General features: G+C 42.8%; 1 protein-coding gene across 1 annotated transcript in view; it reads left to right on the top strand.

Moving 5' to 3' along the window:
* The first annotated feature begins 347 nt into the window (after positions 1 to 347).
* The window catches only part of LOC146773093 (chymotrypsinogen B-like), a 43,711-nt gene continuing 20,574 nt past the window's right edge, over positions 348 to 23,484 (top strand). The window contains exons 1-4 of the mRNA XM_085640002.1: positions 348 to 494; positions 1,383 to 1,486; positions 11,129 to 11,205; positions 19,414 to 19,495. Coding sequence (XP_085496128.1) covers positions 437 to 494; positions 1,383 to 1,486; positions 11,129 to 11,205; positions 19,414 to 19,495 — 321 coding nt within the window. The 5' untranslated portion in view covers positions 348 to 436. The remainder of the gene's footprint in view (positions 495 to 1,382; positions 1,487 to 11,128; positions 11,206 to 19,413; positions 19,496 to 23,484) is intronic.

Below are 23,484 nucleotides of genomic sequence, written 5' to 3'. Positions count from 1 at the left end.
ATCCAACAGTGACACACAGACACACAGACATACACCTTGACTTCTGGTAACAGAACATTGGCCTCCTTACTCTGCAGTCAGATCACTTCTCAACAATGAAATGCCTCCTGCAGGGCAGCCCAGGGGGAGGGTGTAACCTCTTGCATTCACTTCCCCAAGTCACGTGGCAGGCTACCAGCAAAGGTCTGCCTTTTCGCAGACCAGTCCTTTGACCTTCAGGGTGAGAATGATTGATTCCAGGTAAACCTGTTCCAGTATGTTGAAGATAAAGAGACCATGCCCGACCACGGATAAGGAAGGTCGGCAGGTGGCCTGGAATTAGGTTTTGCCACATTCTGTCTGCACACACATCACTCATTCGCCCACGCGTCAAGGCCATGGGCTCAGCTCTATAAAAGAGCAGGAACGGCCAGCCGGGAGATATCTCTAGGCAGTCATGGCTTTCCTGTGGGTTCTTTCTTGCCTGGCCTTTATTGGCAGTGCATATGCAGAAGGTGAGTGTGGTGGATCTAATACCATGTTTCTAGTTTCAGGCTCCATGCTTGCACCAAACATTGAAGCAGAAAAGTTAATGGGAAGTCTGCTTTGTAAGTGTGTCCAGTGCAGTAGGCTTACTATGTCTTGTATTAGAGATGCGGTGACTCTTTCAGCCTGCCACTCTCTGTGTTAGACACAGCACCCTTCCATCTTTCTCCTCACACATTGAAAGAGTAGCCATTCAGTCTGAACATACCTCAGTTTTGAGGTGCTCTACCTCAATGTGAACCCCCCCAAAAAAGGTCATTACACTAATCTCATCCCCTAATAATCTACATCAAGAGCGCAGTCCCCGCTATACGGATACAGCATCTGTGTTATAGCCTCTCCCTTTATCAAAAGTATCAAAAGCCTATTCACAAATGCACTTTGGAATACGTAAAGCAGCACTCCAATGGAATACTTTTACTTACTCTACCATCAATTGGTCCCAAAACTTCTAAAATGGGAATATTCATGGAGTATTCATGTAAAATTTGTCAGTGCTTGAAATGGAAAAACAGAAGTGCAGGTCCTCTGTACTAGAGTACCTGTTAGTTTCTGAGAAGTGCTGGTACTCTCCAATTAAAAGTATTAGGTATCTCTTGAGAAGTGCTGGTACTCTCCCTCTCAAAATAAAAAAGTGCGGTACTCCCTACCGGACAGTACCGGCCCATTTATAGCACTGCAATTAGTACAAATAGAAAGGACAGCACCCTCTTGGTACTTCCACTAATAGGGAGTTGGGTGACTCAGGACAGACTCACAAAGGCCCGTGGGAGCAAGGACAAAAGCGCTCCTGTGGTACCACTTCGCGGACTCATACATGCCTTTGTGAATCGCCCATGGTATGCTTCTCGTTGCAGAATGTGGGATCCCAGCCGTACCGCCTGTGGTGAAAGATTATAACCGGATCATCAATGGACAGAACGCAGTGCCGCATTCCTGGCCTTGGCAGGTGTCTCTTCAGGTAACCCATGGCAACCGCTACTTTCTTGGGATGGGAGTAGGCATACATAACAAAAACATATCTGAGGAGGAGCTGAGACTGTTACTCTGCAGTGACCAAAAACTGTAAATTAGCATTAAATATATGTTGTTGTTAAAGGTCGGGGGCTTCACAGGGTTTCCTATCTATTGGTGATGCCCACTAAACGAGTCATTGTTATGTGCCATGTCCTACTTTGACTACATTGTTGCATCTTTGTTAACAGTTCACCACATCGGAGGTTGTTGCTAGGACTGTACTGGAGCCTTGTGGTGCACTGGAGGGAAAACCTGAGAGAGCTCCCCATGCGAGAAGAGAAAGTGAGCTGAAGAGCCCCCTCTAGTGGCAGGCACCACACACTGCTCACAGTCCTTGATTCACCACAGAAGCCCCCTCCCTGCACTGACCCGGGGGGTTTCAATTGTGACACAAAGAGGTCTCTACCGGGAGCGTTACATTTGTAGACAGTCGGGCAGCAGCCGCGCTGGCAGCTGTTAGCCAGAGACATCAGAGCTGTCGCTGATTGACAGTCAGATTGGCCAACAAGCAGTGTGATACCACGCACACTCCTGATCGTTTGATAAATGGCGCCTTGAGCTACTGTTCATCAGCCCTCCTTAAAAAATGAAGGATTTGGGAGTAAACACCTACGGCCCACTTCTTCTGCCCCACTGCCTGACTGCACAATGCCTGCACCCTACTTCTCCCGCACCTCGCGCACTATGTTCCCCGTCTTTCATCGTCACTCAGGTCGCTGTGGTTCACCGACAATTTATGTATCTGTAATATTTAACAAGCATTGGCACAGCCAAGAGGTCTCGCCTTTGGGACCTTATAAGTGTTTAGCCGTGCAACCGTTGGTGTTGTTGCACCAAGGATATTGTGCTGCATAACTAAATACTTATAAGGCCCCAAAGGCGAGACCTATTGGCTATGCCAATGCTTGTTATTTATGTTTGTTCCTGCGCACTCTCTTTTCCTTTCCCTTCTGCTCATCAGCAGGGCTTCACGGATGCACCTTCTGTCTGCCTGTTTGTATGTGTCTTTACCCTCCCTCCTCTCGCTCTGAGCCCTCCCGCACTCTCCAAGCACACACACAGCTGTCGGTTTCTCACGGCAGAGAGACCTTGCACTGTGAATCCTCCACTTCTGCTCTCTATTCCCAGTTAACCTGCGCGCTCTGCAAGGGTGCTCCTAAAGCATAACAGACTCTCATGCAACCTGTGCCCGACTCATGCCAAATGCACTGCTGGATGCCCACCACGGTCCTGGAGAAAGTAGTGGCTTCTGCAGGACAAACACCCCTTTGGGGAAGCCCCTGGTAGGCAACACAATGTATTGCTTTCCATGTTCATTTACTGCAGCTGAAGCGCCTGCTAAATTAAACAAGCAGGTTTTAGGCTTCCATTTTTATATCCAGCAAAGCTGAGATCTGCATGTTGGAAAAACACACATCTTTTCTCAGGTAAATGCTGCCCATGATTATTTGGAACACCAGGAAGCGCCTACTGACAACACTTGACACCACTTTGAGCCCCTTTATCATAGAGATGGTTTACTAAGTGTTCAAGATGGTTGGCTTGACAGGTACAGCCTTAAAAGGTAGTTGGGAGGCTTAAAGTGTATAATGTTGTTCATGGTGACTTTGTATTTTCAACGTCTTTGAGACTGCAATTCTAAAAGCATGTGTGTTTATTGTTACAGAATATATATCTCCCTTCTCCCCACCATCCCCTTTGTTTCTTGAGATGTGTGTATTTCTTTCTCGGAGGTTCTATTGCAATGCAATGCGTGTGGAAGAATTGGCTTAAGCAGTGTAGATTGGGCAATGGTGTTCTGTGAACTTTCTTTAAAGATTATTTAATATTAAACATTATTACAGTAAGTGGTACAAAGTTCCAAAGTTAAAGCACATAAACGGAGAATATCTGTTCTTTTGCCTGGACATTGGCACAGAAAACGCGAGGTGGACCACTGAACACAGCCTATCCGGACAGATCTGTCCCAAACACAGAAGTGCCTTATCAGTCGCACACTTAAAAGTCAAACACCACAATTTAAACTTGATCTGCTTCCCACGTGAAAACCCGTGCAGACTTTACATTAAAGGACCAGCAGAAACCGGCTTTGTTTTTCTGAAACCAATACAACCCGCAGTAATATGAATTTTTAATAAGTCACATGGGCAAAGGAGAAGATGTTAGTTTTCAATCTATTCGGCTTAAAGCTCACCCATTGTCATTATTTAGCTGCCAAAAGCAGATTCTCAGATACTGCCCCAAGGCTCTCCAGCACACCGCCAGTATACAAGTTTAGCTACAGGAGTAGTAGCCACTGCAATAGACGGAGGGCCGACATAAGCAATCCATCAACGTGATATTTAAAATAGTAGACTGCTCTTAATGGCGACTGTATACAAACATAAATAGGGGTGACTTTACATAGGATTACAAATCGCACACATGAAGTGCAAAAATTGGGTGAAGACAGCAAGCAGAAATGATTCTTACATAATTTCCTTAAGAGGGGGGGCGGGCAGGCTTGAACCGCACCTAGTATCCAGCATAGGGCTGTACCTAAACAGCAGAACAGCATTCAAGAGGGCCTGACGCCTTATGTTGAAAAATGGCCATTTACAAAACGAGATATATTTAAAAAAAATAATCTCAGAGCATGATATAGACTTTAAAAAAATGTATGGCAAATAACTAGTGCACATTTAATTTTGAAACGATTGACAGAGGGTGACTTAAAATAATGAAAATACTGTAATATTTTTCAATGCAAATAAACTAATCACCATAATAAAAAATGTAGCACTTTCTCAATCATAAACGTTGCCTACACCCTGCTCCTTGCTGAGTCGGATACTAAAGTGACACCCTATTCAGCCAGTCTACATAGATGTTTAGGAAATGAACTGAACAACAATACTGCAAGCAAAATACATTTTTAAAAATGCAACGTCCATTTCCGCAACTTTTGTCGATATTGCTCTACATTAACTGACAGAGAAGAGAATGCATGCAACACCCACCTCCAAATAAGATTAGGGTTTGTTACCTATTTTTCACGGGTTTTTTCCAACAAAGAATTAACAGTGGAGCACTTTCTAACTATAAATAAATGTTCTTATTTATTCTGTGTTTTATGGACGGACTGGCTCCGAGCTGCAACCAACATAAAGCTCTAAAAAAAAAAAATGGATTGTTAATGAAACCCTTTGAAGCTGACGAGGAGGTGGTGGAGGGGCAGAGCGAGGACTTGGGAGAGTGCTGTGCTTTATGAGCCATGACAGCCAGATGACTGCTGCGCGCGTACACGTGCTCATGCACTCAAGCTTCATGCTAGGAAAAGCCTCTGGTGGCACTTTTAAAAGCCACTTACAAAATGTCTCGAAGAGACAGCCTGGGCTGTCTCAGACGAGACCTAAAAATGGACACTGCAACATACATTTTGCAAGGAACTGAGGGGCATATCAACAACAACCGGCGATAATTATCGCTAAGCGCACTTAGCGCTAGGATAATTATCGCCGGCTAGCGTTGATTTTTATCGCTGAGATAGCGTGCTATTAGCAACGTTTATCTCAATAGCGATAAAAATCCTCACGCTAAGTGGCTAACGTGAGATTATCGCTGGAAACCCAGCGATAATCTCACGTTAGCTTGTTGATAGGGACAGACAAACTTAACCATGATATCCTCCTTCCATAGGATATCATGGCTAAGTCAGAAAAATACCAGACGTAAAAAAGCAGCGCTAACCGCAGTTAGCGCTGCTTTTTTTGTCTCTAACAGGGTTAGCGATATTCTTGATAATAGGAGAAATGTCGCTTAGCGACATTTCTCCTATTATTTTACTCTGGAACGCCCCCTTTGCATCTCATTAGAGATGCAAGGGGAAGCGTAGAGTAAAAGGGCGCCAACATGCGAATTTGCATGTTAGCACCCTGTTGTTGATAGGGTGCTAGTTTTATCTCTGCTTTTTTGGTTTTTAAAGCCAAAAAAGCAGAGATAAAGCCCTTGTTGATATGCCCCTGGGGGCCTGATGACAGGCGCTCCTCAAAATGCGATCCCTGCACAAACACCGGTTTGAGTACCGATTGCAATTTTAAGTTGTGCGATGTTTATCGCACGATTCGCACCAGGTCATTAGCCGGTGCAATAAACTTTACAGTTTCTATTAAAGTTTTGCTGGAAATTTAACAGGGGGAAAAGGCTGGGACAGGCGGAAATAATCATCAATTTGGAAAGAACAAATTTGAACTGCAAAAAACATGAAAAAGCACCAGTATGTGTTAAGCTAAATTAAAAGATAATTGATTTACCTAAATAGTTTTAGCTGCGGTTTAATTAATGAGGTGCGAGTCAGCACGCACGATGGCCCTCTTGTAATGGATGTTTCAACAATATAACAAACTCTATTATAAGATGGCCATTGTGCTTGCACACATATGTATTTTTAACTTTTTGGAATGGTTTGGCTTTGCCACTGCTTGAGGTGCAATTCAATAAGCACTGAAAAAGTCAAAACGATGAGTGGCTTTAGAACCGAAAAAAAAGAAACAAGCATTGGCATAGCCAATAGGTCTCGCCTTGGGGACCTTATAAGTGTTTAGTTATCCAGCACAATATCCTTCGTGCAACAACATCAACTGTTGCATGCCTAAACACTTATAAGGTCCCAAAGGCGAGTCTTATTGGCTATGCAGTGCAATTATTCCATGTATGAAAGCACTGCTTTAACTTGCTGTACCTGTGCAAAGCGTTTATTCCTCAGTCCTTTGAAAAGTGTGCATCACCTTTCCCTAGGTTTCCCTATAGCTTATATTCATTGTACTTTCTGAAAGTTGTCTATGAACAGCCTCTATTCTCTGTAGCAGTACAAATATTTGAAATCCCTGCTTTGTAGAACCACCAAGTTACACTGCATGAATTGACTTCTCGTTTTTCCTGTACACCTAACACGTCTAACAAGGTTTAAAGTTCCATAGTTATGCACTGCTTCACTTCCCAAGATAGATAGATATATATATATATATATATATATATATATATATATATATATATATATATATATATATATATATATATATATAGTAGCCACAGTCCTGAAACAATCCTTTTCCCAATCCAAAGCAGGTACAGACCACAGCGTGGAGAAAAATCTTTTTTATTTTTGCAGATTCAAACGTGCAAGTGCATAGTCCATTGTAAGCAAGTGCCCAGCCTGACGCGTTTCGACTGCCCAACGGCAGTCTTGATCACATGACGCGCTGGACCTATCAGTGCATATATATATAGTGTCAAAATTAAAGCACATGATACAAATATTCAAATTAGTTTAAAACGGAGTGCAAACATAGAAAGAGGCCTGTTTTTTTAAAATAAAGATCGAACCAATCGTAATACATATTTTGTATCACTAATCACGTTTTCTTGTTTGTGCTACTAACTACAGAATGAAAGCTTAGTGCTTCTAGGCTTATAAATCACAGACTGAAATCATTCAAATTTGTATAGTTTGAATTAAAATATCTCGAAAATAAAACTTATAGCATAGTGCTAATTTTCGAGTTATACTAATTGAGATGTATAAAATTCAGGCCTATTGACAAGATTAGTTTTGCACTCCTAGAATTTGTCTGTTACATCACTAACTGATATACGAAAATGTGCAAAATGTGCAAAAAAGTGCTAGCATGAAAGTGCTTGGTTACATAGTAAATATATACAATTAAATACATAGCAGCTTCTAGCAGACGTCCCCTGTATCGTCTCATATTCCGATCTCTTGACATGCTTAGTAGTTGTATACAAACAAGTCCCTATCTCCAGACTTTACTGTTTGTAGCATCTATTGAGATAAATAAGTGTTTTTAATATTGGCAACCCATTGATTTTACATTTAGCAGCAAAAACTTGAGTTATCATGTATTTACAATTCAGAATTTTCATGGTGGACCAGTGTCCCAAATTTGTATGCAGAATTGGTATTATAATGTTAAAAACCGGCAAGAGCCCCGTAAAACCTAGAAAAACCGAGGGAAACCCCAGATAAAACCAAGTAAAACCCAAACCCCACCAGATAAAAACATCACCACACCAGTTCATATATATTGTTAAACCACAGTAAAAAAAACATAAATATAGCAGTCATTGAAATAAAGTGCATACAGTTTCATAAAATATTGATGTTTAAATAGATAAAATCCCAGAGCTCAAAAAACGCTAATATCCTCCACTAAAACCAGATAAAACCTAGGAAAACCCAGACTAAAACCCGGCTGGAGCAAGAATAAGAACCAATTCAAAAGCAAACCTGAGATTCATCATTACATCCATTGTTACCGTCCCCAACAACAACATTCATAAAAAATTGTGCAGATCATCACTATTGTTGAGGCCATTCGTCATTTTAGTGTCAAGTAACATAATGAATTCTGATTCCACTTGTCTCAATCTCTTTTCTCTTATTACCCCCTCTGATGTTTTTGGGTACTGAGCTGATAACATAATATCTGAGGTCATTAAGATTGTTGTTATGTACTAGTTTGAGATGCCGTGCCACAGGATAATTAGGATCTGAATTAACCACCGCTCTAAGATGTTGCAGAATCCTGTTAAAAACTTGCAGTTTTGTGCTACTCACATATAATAAATGGCAGGTGCACTCTAAAATGTATATGGCATGATCCGTTCTGCAAGTATAATGTCCTTGTATTTTGACAGGATCAGAGCTAAAGGCAGTAACATATTCTGAAACAGTTTTTCCAAATTTGTAAGCGCAACATGAGTATATATATATATATATATATATCTCTGCCATGCTCCATTATCATGACAACGGATTGCTTTTATTACATTGAAATGCACTATTCCTTTTACCTTCATCAAAGCACTGGTTTCATTCTGCATTAAGCAACTCATTTATTTGGTGTGCGGCATTATTCCCTGTAAAGGCTTTTATACCTTTATGGATGCATTGTTTTTGCGCTACGTTTCCATGCCCGGCTTTTATGCCATTGCCAGAAAACAAACAAGATTGCACTAAACTCACACTAGAGTGTACCCAAAGACCCATTTAGTTACAGTCTATCAAAGGAAAGTATTTGCATGCATTGAAGATTTAAGAACCTACAGGTCCTATTGAAAATTAGCAGATTAGTATACCAACCTAAGAATCCTATGAAAGTTCAACTCCATTTTTAGTAGTAAAATGCTTTACATCCATATGCCACTGTCATACAAAATCTCTCTGTTCAAACAGAAATTTGCCTCATCTGCTTCCGGATTTTCTCTTCCTCAGACCTGGCATGTTGAAAGTCATCCTCTGCTCGCAATTTCCTTCGTAACAGTTATTCTAAAAAGCGAATGCCCCATTTCTAATTTAGAGTCTTGCCTTTTAATTTTTTTTTTCTTACCTTCTTCGAGCAAAATGTTTCTCTAGGAGATGGGCCAAATCAACCCCATGCACCAAAAAAACAACAGTATCCCTTGCCCCGAGTGGCCAAGCGTGAAACGTGAGAGCTCCTGTGCGTGACTCAACTAACAGCGCACAAGACTTTGTTTCCAGTATCGCAGACTGCTCTTGAGTTCAGCACACATCTGTCTGCCACGTATTGATTTTTTCTTCACCGTGGCTCTGATATAGGTGTGTCAACCCGGAAACATGCTCAGACGGGCTCTGCTTCCAGGGTGTCTTATCCTGGACAGAGCTGTAGTAGAAGCTTTCGGTTCAGATACGGGGCACTGGGTCGAGCCGGGACAGCCCAGAGTGCGAGCAGAGTTTGAAGCCTGGAGTCGGAATAACAGGGCAGGATGGCCACTTGATAGTATAGTTGAGAACTCATAGGTTGAGTGTAGGCTGCATAAATCTGTGTGAAAGGTGGGGGATCACAGATTCCAGGGAAGGAAAACAAGCCCGGGAGTGGTGCGTGCGTGAGCGCGCAGTCTGCTAATTTTCAAGCACTGCACTCGTGCTTGTGGCGCGCCACTGCGGGCTCCCGCAAGGTGGATACCGCCACAAGCACGAGTGCAGTGTTTGAAAATGAGCAGAGCGACGGCTAAAGGCCCTCCTAAGCAGCGCATGTGCGCTACGTAGGCGAGACCTACAAAATTGCAAAGCCAAAGGGGTAGGTAGACACCTGATAGAAAAGGTGCGACCTATAGGTTTGGCCAATGCTTATTTCAATTGACAATACATATAAGATTTTGAGATGGCTCATGTTCTTGTACTAACTAAATATGTCTAATGACAAATAATTACACATTTATACATGCTCAAAATTCTGCTTTATTATTCTGCTGAAATAATAAAAGGTAATTATACTTTTATGTTTTGTAAGACTAAGGTGATGAAAATTATTTGGACTGTAATATGAACACGCTTTACTGTTAGAATTATGTTTTGTAAACTCTTGAAAATAACTGGAAATAAAATTAACCCAAAACCGGAAGTTGTGTACAGGAAGTGTACTTACTTCACACCTCAGAAATACTAAGTTACCCTAGTAAATATGCAAACAGATTTTTGTTAACAAAGATGTGTGAAATAAAACATGTCTTTCTTCTGAGATTAATAAACCAGAGTGTGGTGTTGTATATTTTCTCTGACATTCACGCAATGAACAGCCCCTGAATGAAAAGATTCGTAAGATAAGGAAATAGTGTTTTTTCAACAAAATTCGATTCTTGGTGATTTAAGTTGTTTTCTAAGACAGGTTTGGTGAGACAATTCATGATTGGTTTTGCTCCATTTTTCGGCAAGTTTTTACGCAAGCAGAATTCTGTTTTTCAAAATGTAGGCAATTAGCAAAGGTTGCTTTATGAGGCTCGTCTCCAAATTCAGGCGATAACATGTTTCGGCCCAATTACCACAGCAATTTCACCTTCCCATATTTTGGAGTTTTAGAGCCTATTGTGAGTTTTGTGGAAGGCAGCACCTGTCAAAAAGCAGTGTGTGCGCCTTGTGCCACATTTAAAGTGAAGGGATGCTTTTACACTCTGAATATGGTGAAAATGACATTCGCTGCTTGTAGGAGGAAGTCCAAGTTCTCTCAAACTCGAAATCAGGCCCTTAGTCTTCGAAATCTGAAATTGTTTTTTTTTCCAAACGGTGTACTCAAAAATGATCCGTCCGTAGTTTGTGATTAAAAAAAGCGATTGCATAAATGTTATAGCCACCATACACTGAGGGTGTGCCTTGTTGTGTGTTCTAAGACCCATTTTTATTTGGGAGACTATATCAATACGAACATTGGCCCCTGCATGTTATCAGATTAGATCATATAGATGTTGATTCAGATCTGAGTGTGCCACTTGCCTCAGTTTGCATGTGCGGAGGTAGAAAATTAGGTTCAATTTCTAACTAACTCTGGCCAGATAATGGAATAATTCATGTTCCAAATGCCAGCTGTAGTGAATTCTTCTTCTAATAGCTTATACCACTGTAAAATGTCTGTATTACAAATAAGTAAAAGCAAGGGGCCCTTTTGGAAATGTAAACCTAACCCATTGCAGTGTGTTAATGTGATTTTGTGTTTCTCTCATGTACTGCCTCTTACTCTCACACATAGGAACTCATGGAAAATAATCTCATTGTTTCTATTTTCCCAACCAGTATAACAACTTTCACTTCTGCGGAGGATCCCTCATCAATGAGAACTGGGTCATTACAGCCGCCCACTGTGACGTCATGTAAGGCTGGAGCACCATTTACTCTCTGCTAGACAATGCTTGCAAAAGGTGGATGGCACTTGCTGCCACCAATGCTTTGAGCTGTTTTTACTTTATTTAAAATCAATACTGTAGAGCTCCTGTTAACAAAATATGACCTGTGACCTACACAGAACCACTTCCTGCCAATCATACAGGTCACTTCCCTTTACAGTTAAGCCAATCATACAGGTCACTTCCCTTTACAGCTGAGGCAATCTCCTCTGCTTTCTAATATGGACGCCCAGCACTTTTGATTTACAATGCTCGCACTTCCTCACGAACACACATTGCACTTCTAGAGCAGACTCCATTTGGGGACTTTAAAGCATGCCTCATATCTCTATTTCACATGTATCACAAATTCTGGAGCAAGCATGATTGTGTCAAGGTGAACCAAAATCAGGAATCTATGGCAGGCAACACTTCTGTTGTGAGTTTAAAGCATCACAGTGCATAATGCCAGAGCGGTAACCTAACTTGTCTAAGACGTGGCACCAATCTGTTCCCCTAAAGGGGCATGCAGTCAACCCAGGGCCACATGCTTTGCAAACAGTCCCTGTGAGCAGGTCACTTTGAACCCAAACCATTCAGACGGGTCAAGAATTTGAAGGCCCAAAATGGATCATTCTGACGGACATGTGAATCTTTTATCTGACAACAAAATTATAGAATTCATAGGCGTTTCTGACACAGAACCTATGAATTTATCCAATCCACGCCTCACCCCAACCTCAGATACGTACATTTTTCAGAGTTGCCAACTCCATTGCTTATTATCCATCCAATTTCAATGGATTGGGAGAAATGCCCTTAAATAATTGCGAAGTGGCCCTCCATCAGCATGGTATTGTCCCACGACCACCATGATAAGTCCAAACTACCACATACATTCTGTAATTGACATGGTATTGCCATTTCTCTGGTTCACAGTCTGCCATTATTATTGCCTACTGTCTGCCCGGGTTGCCCTTCTATACAATTTCAAGGTTTTCATCACTGACAGGATTTGACTCTGTCTGTGATGATCTGTTTGTGGTGGTCCACCATCTGGCCCATCTATAGGATGCGGTGTAACTTGATTGGAGTGAGGCGGGACACTGAATTCAAGTGTAACAAAATATATGCGGGCTCATAGAATTTTTAGGGGGTAATCTCATATTGGAAGAGCTGTGTGTGTATGATATTGGTTTAAACCCCATGACTATGTAATGCTTTACTGTACTTAGGTCGCTAGCATGCTCACCAGTTAGATGGTGCTCCTGTCGTAACGGCACATCGGATCTGTGATTGGAAGGGTGTCTGCTGTGCTCTTTGTGGTTTTCATGTGAATGTCTCCTAAGTGGATAACGCTGTTGGTCACCCAATGTTGTGTCATGGATAGATGTCTACAATATTCTGTCCAGTGTGTTTTGCTCTTTCTGAGTGACATATAAAAGTGGCGACAGTAGCAGGTAGCAATGCTATTGACCACTCCCAGTTCTGTCCGCGCTAATGATTTTCACAGTTTTAGGTTAGCGCTCCTAGTCTGTTTCAAAGATAAGACCTCCAAATGTATGTAACCTGGAGGATAGCTCTGCTGTCTCACAGTAATGCAAGTATAATATGTGAAACCTGTGAGCCTTGTGAGATCTGGGTCTATCTATGTGACCTGAGGCATGTCTGTATTTTGTGATGCGTGAGCCTGTATGATTTGTGTCTCGTGGACAACTATTGTCTCTAGTGCAAGAGCCTAAGGGCCTGCATAGTGTGCGTGAGATCACAACCTTTGAGCTTATGTTATCACCAGCATAAAGCATTGAAAATGATCAAAGCGGTAGGGAGGATGAACGCACTAAAAGTTTGATCTCTCAATGCCACCGTTCGTCTTGAATCAGAAGCCCCGTGTGAAAATTAAGGACAATTCTGTAAAAAAAATGATGGAAATAAATCAGTGAACTTACATAAGGATGTCAAACTTGAGGTTTTTTTATGGCCTTTTCAGCAATAGCATTAGAATGCACAAAAAGAGCTAATTTGTGTGATTTATTTTGTTACATGAACATAGGTACATGCCCTACTCATGGTCAAGTGTCACACATTAGGAATTGAAATGTCACACGTAAGTTCATGGAAACATGGAAAGGTCACACATTAGCACAATGAAATCTTGGCAGTGATAAGGGCACACTCCATAGCACAGTCAAAAAGTAGCTCTACTATGGGTATTGTAGACTCAAAAGAAAGTAAAAGTGAGCACCCTCATACCCACTAAAGACCAAAGCACTATGTATGTGAAGTATCATTGTCCCCCGCCATAAGTCAGGTAAAGTCCAGCAGAACCACCTGCCCTGCAATATAAAGATCAAAATGGAAATAGCAAAAGCTGTTCAAAATCTAATATGGCCATCTTTCCTTAAAGCAGCATTTGTGACTTTAATAAAATAATAATAATAATATTTTAATAAAATATGACAGCTAACATTCACTTGAAAAATATCACCTGGTCTCCCACCTGAGCATCACTAAAATGATTTCATCCTGCCAGATTAGACTCTGACGTGGATGATAAATCCTCTCATAAGGTCACTAGACTTTACTACCAATGAAGACGTTCTCTGTAGTGACCTGCAGAGTGGCAGGCAATGACACTCTGCAGGGACAATAGAAGCACAGGAGCATCAAGAAGACATTGCCCACAAGATAGCGGTCACAACTTGAAGCAACTCCGTTCGGTTGCCTATAATCCACCCACTTTTCCGGCATCTGGTGCCCATCCGATCTTTGCCCCCCTGCCACATGTGGTGCTGGGCCGGCTGCTGTTCCCTTGCCAGTGGGCCGAGGCTGGACTTGCCGCCCGTGGAGTATTCACCGCGGCAGGAGTCGCAGATGCGGCTGACCTCAGCCCTGTGGGAGCCGAGTACCACAATCACTGTGGAACTCTGACTGAGTTGCCGCACCTACTAGGCAGAGGAGGGAGGCGGCCGGGGCAGTGGCGTAGCAAGGTAAGGTGGTACCCAGTGCAAAAAATTTCTTGTCACCCCCGGCTTAATGTACAAATACAAACAAATAGCATGCATCAAAACGTTTACGTTACTTACCAAACTCAATATCATAGAGAAGAGGATGATCACAATGAATCAATGAACTAAAAAATTTAACAAAAATAAATTCAGCACGGCACTTATAAGCTTCAGTAATAATGCACAACTAACTCAACAAAATGACGTGGGGTGACTGACCGGCACGGCAGCGGATAGGATTGGTTGCGGGTTGAGTGATGATGAGTCACCAGTTGTTTACGTCTTTCTCGAGTACAAACTGCAGAGACAGACTTCGGCAGAAAGAAACACCCCCTCCCCTTCCTTATCCATACGCTCTCCACTGCACAGCGTCGAGTTCAGCGGCATTTCGCTGCGATTGTTGACTGAACTAAAAAGTTTCAATACGTATTATGTTGACCTGTTGAGGTTAATTAATTGTCAGACGAAGTTATTAAACTCGTTTGAAATAATATATATATTTTTTTTTTAAAGTGTTGTGAGCCCCCAAAAACCCTTTTATTTTAAAAACACATATTTTTGCCATTTTGTCACTCCCCTCAGTGATGACACTTGGGGCGGCCCGCACCCACCGCACCCCCCTTCCTACGCCACTGGGCTGGCGCAGTGGTGTTCCCTGACACACCACGGTTCCGAAATAGCTCCATCTGCTCTGCTGCAGACAAACAAGAATATGTGCTTAAACAGATTGGTGGCAAATTCACATTTGTTGCACTGTTATTGGAAAATCTGCTTACTTATATTTTATTTAAAAAAACATTTAAGCTGCTTACAGAGGCGCAACTAGAGCCAAATTTCGGGGGGGGGGCTACTAGAAAATTTTGGGGGGGGTCTAATTCTTCTAGCATTAGGTAGAGTGGAGATGCAGGGGTTTCAGAAGGGGTGAAAAAACAACAAAGCCTTGTTAACAAGTACATGGTCTTTTAATGACCTGTGAAGTAGTCGGGTGCGGCTGCAATAAGACGGACACCAGACGAGCCAACCCACAGCAGTTCATAAATTGTCTGTGTGTGCACAGGAAGCTGTCTCCGCCCGGGCTGACACACATGACGGGGGAGGGAAGGCGGCTGAAGCCCTTTGAGCCCTATGGGCGTTGCACACCTGGCTGCTTATTAGGTATATTGTGGTCTAGTCCCAAAATTGACTTTGAAAACTAAATCCCAATGCACATTGAACCAAAAACAGAATGCCTGATAGTATTGTTGTCTTTGTCATTTTTTAATTTCCAACCATGAATCTTTGGAATGACACCCATTTCTTGAAAAGGATTGTTAACATGTTTCATAAATAAATCAAAATTTGCTCCAAATGGCTGGTCCTTATAATGAGTGAGCTGAACCCCAGAATACGGAATGTGGCCAGATGGGTTGAAGCTATAGATTGGCTGTAAATGTCAGTATTTCAGTATTCATTTTATCCTCATTAAGATGTCCCTAAGATTTCATTAAACTACTTAGACACTTAGCCTGCAAGCAACTGTTCTTGGCATCCTGAAGCTGCTGGATAGTCTATGTCTGAGTAAGCAGTGCAGAGTGAATCAGTCAACAACTTGAAATGTGACTGCTCATGATGGCACTAGGACCTCTTACCTCCATACAGGATACAGAAGAACAAGGGCAAATTATGACAACCCCCCAGATTCCAGGATGGGTAGAGAGTTGATGTGAATACATTTTGTGCATAATATAAACACGTTGAACTTCCCGCAAGCACTATTTTGCACTTGCTGTTAAAGCATTTTGCACTCATTCATTCATGGAAGCTTTATTGCGGCTATTACAGCCAAAAAAGCACATTTAAAAACATACATCATATAAAATTCATGACCAATATAGAATCTCAAAATAGATTAAAATATAAACATATTTGAATAAAATACCAATGCAATGGATAAAAACCGTGAGACCATGAAAATCACTGAAAGCGGAAGATTAATTAAAGTGGCAAGTGCAAAGAGGGAGAAGGGTCAAGGTTACTTGTGGGCTGATCTAGTTTTAGCAGGTTCCTACGTGTTGACCACATGGAAAATAAGAATTTCGAGATTGCAACCACATGGACCGGGTCAGTGTCGGATTTTACGATTCTAAAAAATTCACAATAGTTCCTGATGCCCAGATTTCTACAGAGCTGGATGATCCATTTCAGCCTAATCTGTTTATATGCCACACAGAAGAGCATAACATGGACCTTTGTTCCTTCTCCACGTGGCATCCAGGGCATAGGCGACGGGACACTCCTGTCCACTTGTTTGTTATCGCATGTAGTGGTAGTGACCCATACCTAAATTGCAGGAGCAGTTTCTTAGCTATCAGAGGTTGTATAGAATCCATCACCCGCTCAAATTCATAGTGGCACTTACAATCCAGAAACCCATAGGTTAAACTTGTAGAATCGGCTGACTGCAACATTTTTGTCAGATTATACTCTTTCAATGCAGATGCCAACATTTTTTTAGGAATGTCTGAGCAAAATTCTTCTGGGTTGGTCCAAAGGTTCTCCCTTCCAATAGCACGAAAAGAGTGCCTTACAAATGATAGCCAGGGTATGCTACCAGCCCCCAAGGATGTCATTACCGCTTTTAATTCCTCCCTATAACAGGTAAGGACCTCTTACCTCCATACAGGATACAGAAGAACAAGGGCAAATTATGACAACCCCCCAGATTCCAGGATGGGTAGAGAGTTGATGTGAATACATTTTGTGCACAATATAAACACGTTGAACTTCCCCGCAAGCACTATTTTGCACTTGCTGTTAAAGCATTTTGCACTCACAATCTGTGCTTTGTGTGCAAATCACATGGGGGCAGATTTGTTATTTTTTAGTGCAGCGCAGTGCAGCGCAGTGCAGCGCAGTGCAGCACAGCACAGCACCCAAAGTTGATGTGTGGCTTTACGCAAGAGAGAAAGCAGAGCAGGGCCATATTTATTTAAAATGGCCTGCTGCTCTCATCCCCTGCACTGACGCACTGCAAAGCCTGCCTAGCGCCTCGCAGCACCAATGGCATATGCATGCTGTGTAGCAGAGCCGTGGAATCACTATTTACACTGAGAAAAAGGCACCTTTTCAGCCCAAAATACCTTTTGTGGTGGAAAGTAAATACCTTCTAAAACCTTGCGTGTCTTTGCCCTTGCACTAGCACTTTGTAAATGTGGGCCGCAGTGTCCCCTGTAAAATGTGTACCTACCTCATAGACTGATATATACAATTAACAGAAGAAACAAAGGGGGGTATGTACAAGGAAGTGGCGGAGAGAGGCGTTAGCTTCAGAAACGCAGGGCTGCACCATATTTGTGGTGCAGCCTTGCGTTTCCCCTTGCCATGCTGCTAAGTTTAGCAACTTAATGCCAACGCAAGCACCCTTGCACCAGAGTGCAAGGGTGTCTGGGTGCAGGGGAGGATTGTTTATGTGTAGGAAGTTGTCCCTTCCTGCACATAAACAATCCTAGAAATGCCACCCTGTCACTTTCATGCGTGCTGCTTCATGCAGCACGCATGAAAGTGACAAACTGGCATTTGTTTTTAAAGATTGTTTATGTGCAGGGAGGGACACCTTCCTGCACATAAACAATCCATGGCATTTTGCTTTTTCCATGTGTGCTGCACAAGGCAGCACACATTGAAAAAGCAAAAACGAGGAGAAATAATGCATTTCTCCTCATTTTGCCAACTTAAGACCAGGTTTTTCATGGTCTTAATTTTGGCGCTGCCTCCTATGTACGCCACCCTTGTACATAGGGGGCAGCGTCAAAAACAATGGGTGTTGCGGAGGAACACCCACTGCCCACCCCTTTCACGCTAACCGAAGCGTGAAAGGGGGCCTTGTGTACAAGGCAGCGTTAGGCCACGTTAAGTGGCTTAAGGCTGCCTTGTAATTAAGGCGCAGCCCCTATCGCCACCACAACGTCGATATAAGTGACGTTGTGGTGGCGATAGGGGCTCGTACATATGCCCCAAAGTTTTGTTCCCAGGAAATTACATTTCTATGAAGCATACCCATCTCTTGCTGAAAGACATGATTTAAGTCTGTCTCCTGCTTTGCCAAGATACCACTCTAACAATTATATGTAAATATTCAGTAAAGCAGAGGTGCATCTCTTGTGTTCTCAGCCTTTATGCAGAACATCAGGACGTACGTTTTGAAAATACCTAAAAAATGATCAGTGAGGATAAATCTAGAGTACTCAAGGAGATACAAAGGCTTAGCAACATTTCCACAGCAACAAACAAGACCTCATGGAAAATGAGCAAGGGAAACATTCTTATTCAAGGAATCCAAGTGCAGAGAAAGGTTAAGCCCTGTTTTAGCCTAGTCTAAAAGTCCAAAGACTTCAGAATTTGAAGCCTTTTTCTTGACTAGCTGAAAGTAAAATTCAACGATTGTCCTTCATACAAAACCCCTTTGCATCCTAAACATTTCTCTAGTGTCACCTCCTGATTTACATGGTCTCATTCTGGAAGCCTGAAAGTTCAGTCAAACACCCAGAGGCGTCACATCAGTAAGTCATAATTTAAACACAACACACTATGACTATATGCAAATCTTTGACTTTTTAGCTCATATTATTGTAGGGTTTATGTTTTTTTTCTGGACGAGAAATGCCCAAGAATGGCCAAGTTGAAGCGTTGCAGTCAACTCCAGCTATCCAAGCTCTAGATTGCCGACATGGGTCATTGATCATTGGATTAGGTTGGACACAAGTGAAGATAATAAGAAAAAAAACAAATTTCCTGGATGTGATACTCTATTTAAGTCTTTGGTGCCCTTGGTGCACCAGTGTTACAATTGCCTTCTAAAGAGTTATAATTCCTTTGCATTTAATTAGACTTAAAATACCTGGACATCAATGTCACTGCTGCGATTGGTATGGTGGAAACATCCTCACTTGTATTTTCAAAGGCAGCTTTCCTCGCGTCTCCTCCCTTGCTGTTGACGCCCACCCACCACCAGCGGACCATGCAAGTCCCTGTTAGCAGGAGCACAAGGCTCCAAGTTATGAACAAAAGAATGAGTCTTGAGAAGAAGGTGCTTCATTTACACTCAAGATTAACAGGGTAGAGGGGGTCAGAGCTGGAAACGCAGAGAGAGCTCTGCTCAGATAAGTCAATTCACTCGGGGTAACCTCACTTTCTGCTCTCTGACTTTCAGACCCGGACTTGATGTCGCTGTCCTTGGAGAGCAAGACCGCAACTCCAACGCTGAGAACGTCCAGGTCATCGGTATCAGTAAGGTAAGAAGGGAAAGCCTACTCCTTGCACTCTCTCCAGGGTATTCTCTGCTTCCCCTTTGATGTTTGCAAAAACAACAGTTGATGGACTGAATGCAGAACAATGTCATACATTCACCCCAGTACAGAAATCTGGGCCTAAATCCATCGTTTTTTTGCTCACCATGCCATTCCAGTTTGGACCCAGCCATATGCAAATCAGTCTTGACCCTGTGCCCAATGGGATCAGTCCAGCCCAAACTGCCAGGCCAGGTCCTCCCTGGACCGGAAACAAGCATCCTAGGACCGGTTTCGGGGTTTCACCCCTCTTCAGCCAGGATAGCTTGATTCCAGAGGCATGGAAAGCACGGGACCCACGTCTGGGCATACCCGTGCCATTGTTTGTATACTCAACAGACCGTGAGCTGCACGACCTGACCTCTGGAGTCTATAGAAGACACAGCTCCCTTCATGTTAGCCTGAGAAAAATACTAAAAACAAAACACTATCGGTTGGATACACAGCGAACTTGTAAAACACACATAAAAAGGCAACAACGTAAAGACGATGGAAAAAGCACATACATGCTATTTCAGCCATTTTTGTTCGCAGATGTAGGTGTTCCTGATGGTAAATAACACGAAAGTAGGCGATATGTCACCCGTGTGCCAGAAGATACCATTATTAACATTATTAGTGACCACAGGCTACCATTGTCCATCTTGTGTGATTCTGAAGTTCTAGCACCAGTACCCTCTATGCACTGGTTATTTCAATAGTTCAGGGTTTTATACCTTTTATTAGAACTAAAAATAACTTTCAATGATGCTACAAAGCAGACTCCTTCAGCAGGTGACGACGGACACGATACAAAGTTCCCTTAAACCTTATTTTCTTACGCACAATAAAAAAAACTTGTGTACATGGTGCACTTGCAGATCAAAAGCATGTCTGAGAAGCTGAAGGGCATTTTATCTGGGAGTTAGGTCGTATCTAACTACTGTGAGAGGAATAAACACCTGCACGCTTGTCGTCTCATGTGTATAAGGCTGCTTTATCTGGAGCAGGTCGCGATCACATTTACATCCTTCAGCTACACCTCAGAGACTAAACTACTCATGCACTCTCCCGTCACCCTGGACCACCATGTCCTATCATAGCAAAGCCCCCTGAGTTTCAGCCCTATCACCTCAGGCATCAAAAAGGCCCAGAAAAACAAGACTTACAAAATCGTACTAAACAAGAAGACCTACAACCAGAAATGCATGCAAATCTCGCTTGGCCAATGATAATTTCCTGCACCAGGATACCCTTTTAGGTTAGCACTTGTGCTCCACAAGAGGAAATATTCTTCAGTGATTCCTTTTTAAAAAAAGTCCACAACAATTGGCCTCACAAAATCCACCCGCTTCCCTTTGTTCCTGGTCCGGTTCTCTAGAATTCTCCTCTCTCCCCTCAAGACACATACTTGCAGAAAAACTTTCTCATAGGAAGCAATCCCTAACAGTTTTTCTTGACACGGTGACCTGTGCAAGAACCCTCTCTATTTGCCCCATTAGAAAGTTAAGCAGGCCATGTCTCCATTCTTCCTGCCCCTGCCCCAGTCTGTTCTGCCACTTAATACACAATTACACTAACTTTCCAAGCCCGATGATAAGCCTTTCTTGTTGATGCAGCTAGGGACTTCTCGGCCAGTTGCATAGTCCTTGCAATCTGATCTTCCACATGTCCTGCTGCCCTAGTGTCACCAGTGAGTCCCCCCTGGAGCAAAACCACAGAACTTCATCCACTGGGAATGATATCATGATTTAGCCTCTTCTTTGCAAGTTCAGGAATGTCTTTCTAGAAATGTAGGGACATATTTATCAAGCGTTCACGCAACGCAGGGCAGCAAGCAAAGTTGCTGCACTGCGCTGCGTTGCGTGAGTGGGAGAGGGTTTAAAAGCACCATATCTACTAAGACACAGCACTCTTCAGCTCTCTCCCTGCTCTGGCACACTGGAGGCTGCCTCGTGCCAACATAGACACCTTTTCACCATGCTGCAAGGGTGTGTGTTTTAAGGGTGGGCAGGATTGATTTCTTGCAGAAAGGGCTACCTCCCTGCACAAAAACAACCCAAAGAGACATTTCCCTCTTTCTAAGCATGATGCAGCATGCATCACACATAAAAGAGGAAATAACGAGGTCACAAAAGCTTTCTCTCCATTATGCCTCTTTGTGGTAGGCATACCAATTTCACACAATACCAGTTTTACAAACCTTAGTAAATCTGGAATCACATGAAATCCATAAAGTGGGTACACAGGAACACCCATGCTCCACCCATGGAATGTTTACCACTAAGAAATGCAACATAGTGCAACACGGTGCAAGCTGCTGTGTTGGGTTACATTTCTTTACAAATCCACGCAATCTAGCCTTCCGTGGCTTTGCAAATTCCAAATAAGTCTTTGTGTTGCCCTGCATCGCCTTGTGCAACTCAAGGCGACGCAAAGACTTAGTAAACCTAGGTCATAATGTTCCAATGCAAGCACAGTAATACCAATTCTTTCTCAGTTCTTTGTCGGCATAGTGTTAATCCCTTGCAGCACAGCTTTGTGTTCCCTAGTATACAAATGTCACTTCCTGTCTCTCAGTTCCTCTCTCCACAGCCACACTGCCAGAACTACTGGACAGAATTCCAAAAAGGCAGTACTATGACACCTTTCCTTACACACAGCCACCCACTGTTCCACACACCACTGACTTGTTTTGATACACTCTAAAACGGTACGCACCAGACGCGTCATAGGAAATCTCAACCACCCACATCACCGTATTGTCTTGAAACATAAAGTCACACCACTGTAATGCTCCAGAAATCCCAGCCACATTTGCATGTCTTCCCTCTCTCAATATGTGATGATAAACCGGTAGTAGGGCCAGGATACCCCTTCATTGTAAACACCAATTGCCTGCCGATCTCATACCTTATCACATCAAGTTTTAGGCAAAATATAGGTGTCCTACGATGTGAGTTCCCACTTCTTGCTCAGCACTGATTGGTGCGCCTCGTTTTGCCAATTTGACTGCTGACAAACCTGAAACCGTAGTCGCCGCGCCCACTTCAGTCACTAGAAATGCCTGGCAAGTACCAGGGCTTCAGTTCGAACATTGTATAAATGTCATGGGCTGGCCCCTCAAATGTGCACAAAACTCTCATATTCTTTCCCATGGTGACCATCAAAAATAGTCAAGGTACTGCAGCATTTGCTCAGACCTTGGCCCCTGCCTCATCCCCCATTCAGAAAATATGCTGATCTAAAGAATGCAGCCCGCCACACAGCACACCATCGGAATGGCTTTGTTCACTTTGAAACTGAGGGCCCACCAGTTGAGAGTCATCTAAATGCAGTAACCAGAAAAGGTGATTTGATGTCTGATTTTCCCATTTCTGCTCCCTTTCCATATTTCCTCACCAGTATGATTGCTCTGTCAACAATTTGCATGTGCTGTTGAACATTCACTCTTTTCCATATAGTTATTCGCTATTCCGCCTTCTGGCCATGAGAGAAGATGTATTATTCAAAAATCAGCTTTCTTCAGAACCAAGATGAGAACTGATGAAATCCTTGATGAGGGTTTTTTGAAAGAGACAGCCATTTGTCTGCATTGTACCCCCTTCAAACGTTTCTCATCTATAGTATCAGATATGTTCTTGCAAGAACTTAAATTCTCTCAATACTCACATGCATGGGAGCCCACCAGTAAGGAACCCTGAAATCTTGCCTAAGCCCTTCCTATCTGGATACTTTTACAGCCACCCCTCCATCCTTTCCACTTTAATGAGCCTAAATGCCCTTTCTCAACACTCCTCTACCTTCTCCTCCCATGTCCCTTGCACACTGAAGCCCAGAATGACAGGGTGATTAGCCCAGTACTTATAACAGTCACACCAGACTCTGCATTGGTAATGATAACACCCGCTCTTCAGTGGCGGCTGCTACGCAACAGAAGTGGTGAGCCGCATGGG

This window comes from Triturus cristatus, chromosome 12 (assembly GCF_964204655.1).
Source record: "Triturus cristatus chromosome 12, aTriCri1.1, whole genome shotgun sequence".
Taxonomy (NCBI): domain Eukaryota; kingdom Metazoa; phylum Chordata; class Amphibia; order Caudata; family Salamandridae; genus Triturus; species Triturus cristatus.
The sequence above is the reverse complement of the archived record's forward strand: the minus strand, read 5'-3'. Positions and strand labels throughout refer to the sequence as shown.